This window comes from Vitis vinifera, chromosome 1 (assembly GCF_030704535.1).
Source record: "Vitis vinifera cultivar Pinot Noir 40024 chromosome 1, ASM3070453v1".
Taxonomy (NCBI): Eukaryota; Viridiplantae; Streptophyta; class Magnoliopsida; order Vitales; family Vitaceae; genus Vitis; species Vitis vinifera.
Genome location: NC_081805.1, coordinates 11,414,306 through 11,415,704, shown reverse-complemented (window position 1 = coordinate 11,415,704; position 1,399 = coordinate 11,414,306). Strand labels below are relative to the sequence as shown.

General features: G+C 35.2%; 1 protein-coding gene across 1 annotated transcript; it reads right to left on the bottom strand.

Moving 5' to 3' along the window:
- Nucleotides 1–390: 390 nt before the first annotated feature.
- Nucleotides 391–1,110, bottom strand: LOC104880055 (uncharacterized). The gene has a single exon (XM_010655252.1). The coding sequence runs from the start codon at nucleotides 1,108–1,110 to the stop codon at nucleotides 391–393; it is 720 nt and encodes a 239-aa protein (XP_010653554.1).
- Between the last annotated feature and the right edge of the window lie 289 nt (nucleotides 1,111–1,399).

Genomic DNA, 1,399 nt, shown 5'->3' with positions numbered 1-1,399 from the left:
CATCCCTATCTATTGTAAGAAAAATATTTTCAAATATTAAAAAGAATTACTTTTAAACCTTTAAATTTTGATTTTTAAAAAGAGTCAATAAATAATTATCGAATCAAGATGGTCTGACTGAGTGATATATGGTATATATACTAGAGTTTGTTTATTAAATTGAAAAAAATAAGTGTAAATTAAAAGAATCCACTAATATTTAAAACTCCAGGATATATACGTCTTAATCTTCTGTAGGCCATCTCCGACTTCTTCAACTAAATATCAAATTTGATATATTGTAATTCGAAAAGACTACAATCCAACTAATATTAAATTACTAATTTTGCATTATTCTTACAATATTGTAACCTACAAGAAAAAAGGCGTCCAACTATCTAATTATCTGCATTACTGACTGCAAGTAGGCATCTCAAAGCGACAGATGGGGCATACATGGCTCTGCTTCAGCCACCTTATTATACATGAACCATGAAAGACGTGAGAACATGGCATGACTGTCACTTCCGACCCACCGCCCAACTCTTCCAAACATATCATACAGCTTTCACCCTCTAATATTGTCTCCGTCTTGAGTGTCTTGATTGAGATTTCAGTTGCCGGAATCATCCCGTTTCCTCTGCCCTCATTTTCTATCATTGATTCCCTAGTAGCCAAATCAATCAACACCCGCTCATTGCGAACATGCATAGTTACCAATCTTATTCTAGAATGTAGTGGAAATACCATGCCTGCATCCATGTGGGATACCAAGTTTTGGATGCTTCGTGCAAACGCAACTATTTTGACAATTATACGATCATGTAAATTTGGGTCCACTCCCATAGACGACAACACGCCAGACAACATTTGGTGAGAGGTGTGGTCGGACATGAAGACCTGATAATCAAGTAAGGGCAGTTGTAAAGCCAAGCTATGAACAACACATCTGCTGATAATAGATGCAGCCCCATCGGATGCTAGGTTCATCCATTGATGCTCCAATTGCCATAAAATTGTCAAGTCAACTCGAACAGATGAAGACGATGTGGAAGCAGAGTAGCCATCAAGATCATAGTCAGGTATCCATAATTTTGTTACCAAGTGCTTGCAGCGATGAGTGGTTTCCATAATCAAGAAATTGGAAGGAAAACTGAGAAGACGACACAAAAATCTTGATGTTATGCCAAGAGATGAATCGAAAGATGTTCAAATTGAGTAAGGAATGTAGTGTTTAACTATGTATATATATATATACCTCTCCTACTCCAATAAGTTTCTAAATACGGGTATTTGTACTTTATATCAAATAACTTTCTAAATCAAATCTTATCCGAATATATATTGCAAAATATAGGAAGTTTCTAATTCTAACCAGTCATAGTTCTTAAACGTAAAAAGTGATTATGACTTATTTTAT

What these genes read in the sequence shown, in the direction of transcription:
- LOC104880055 (XM_010655252.1), bottom strand. Translation starts at nt 1,110, where the DNA reads ATGGAAACCACTCATCGCTGCAAGCACTTGGTAACAAAATTATGGATA.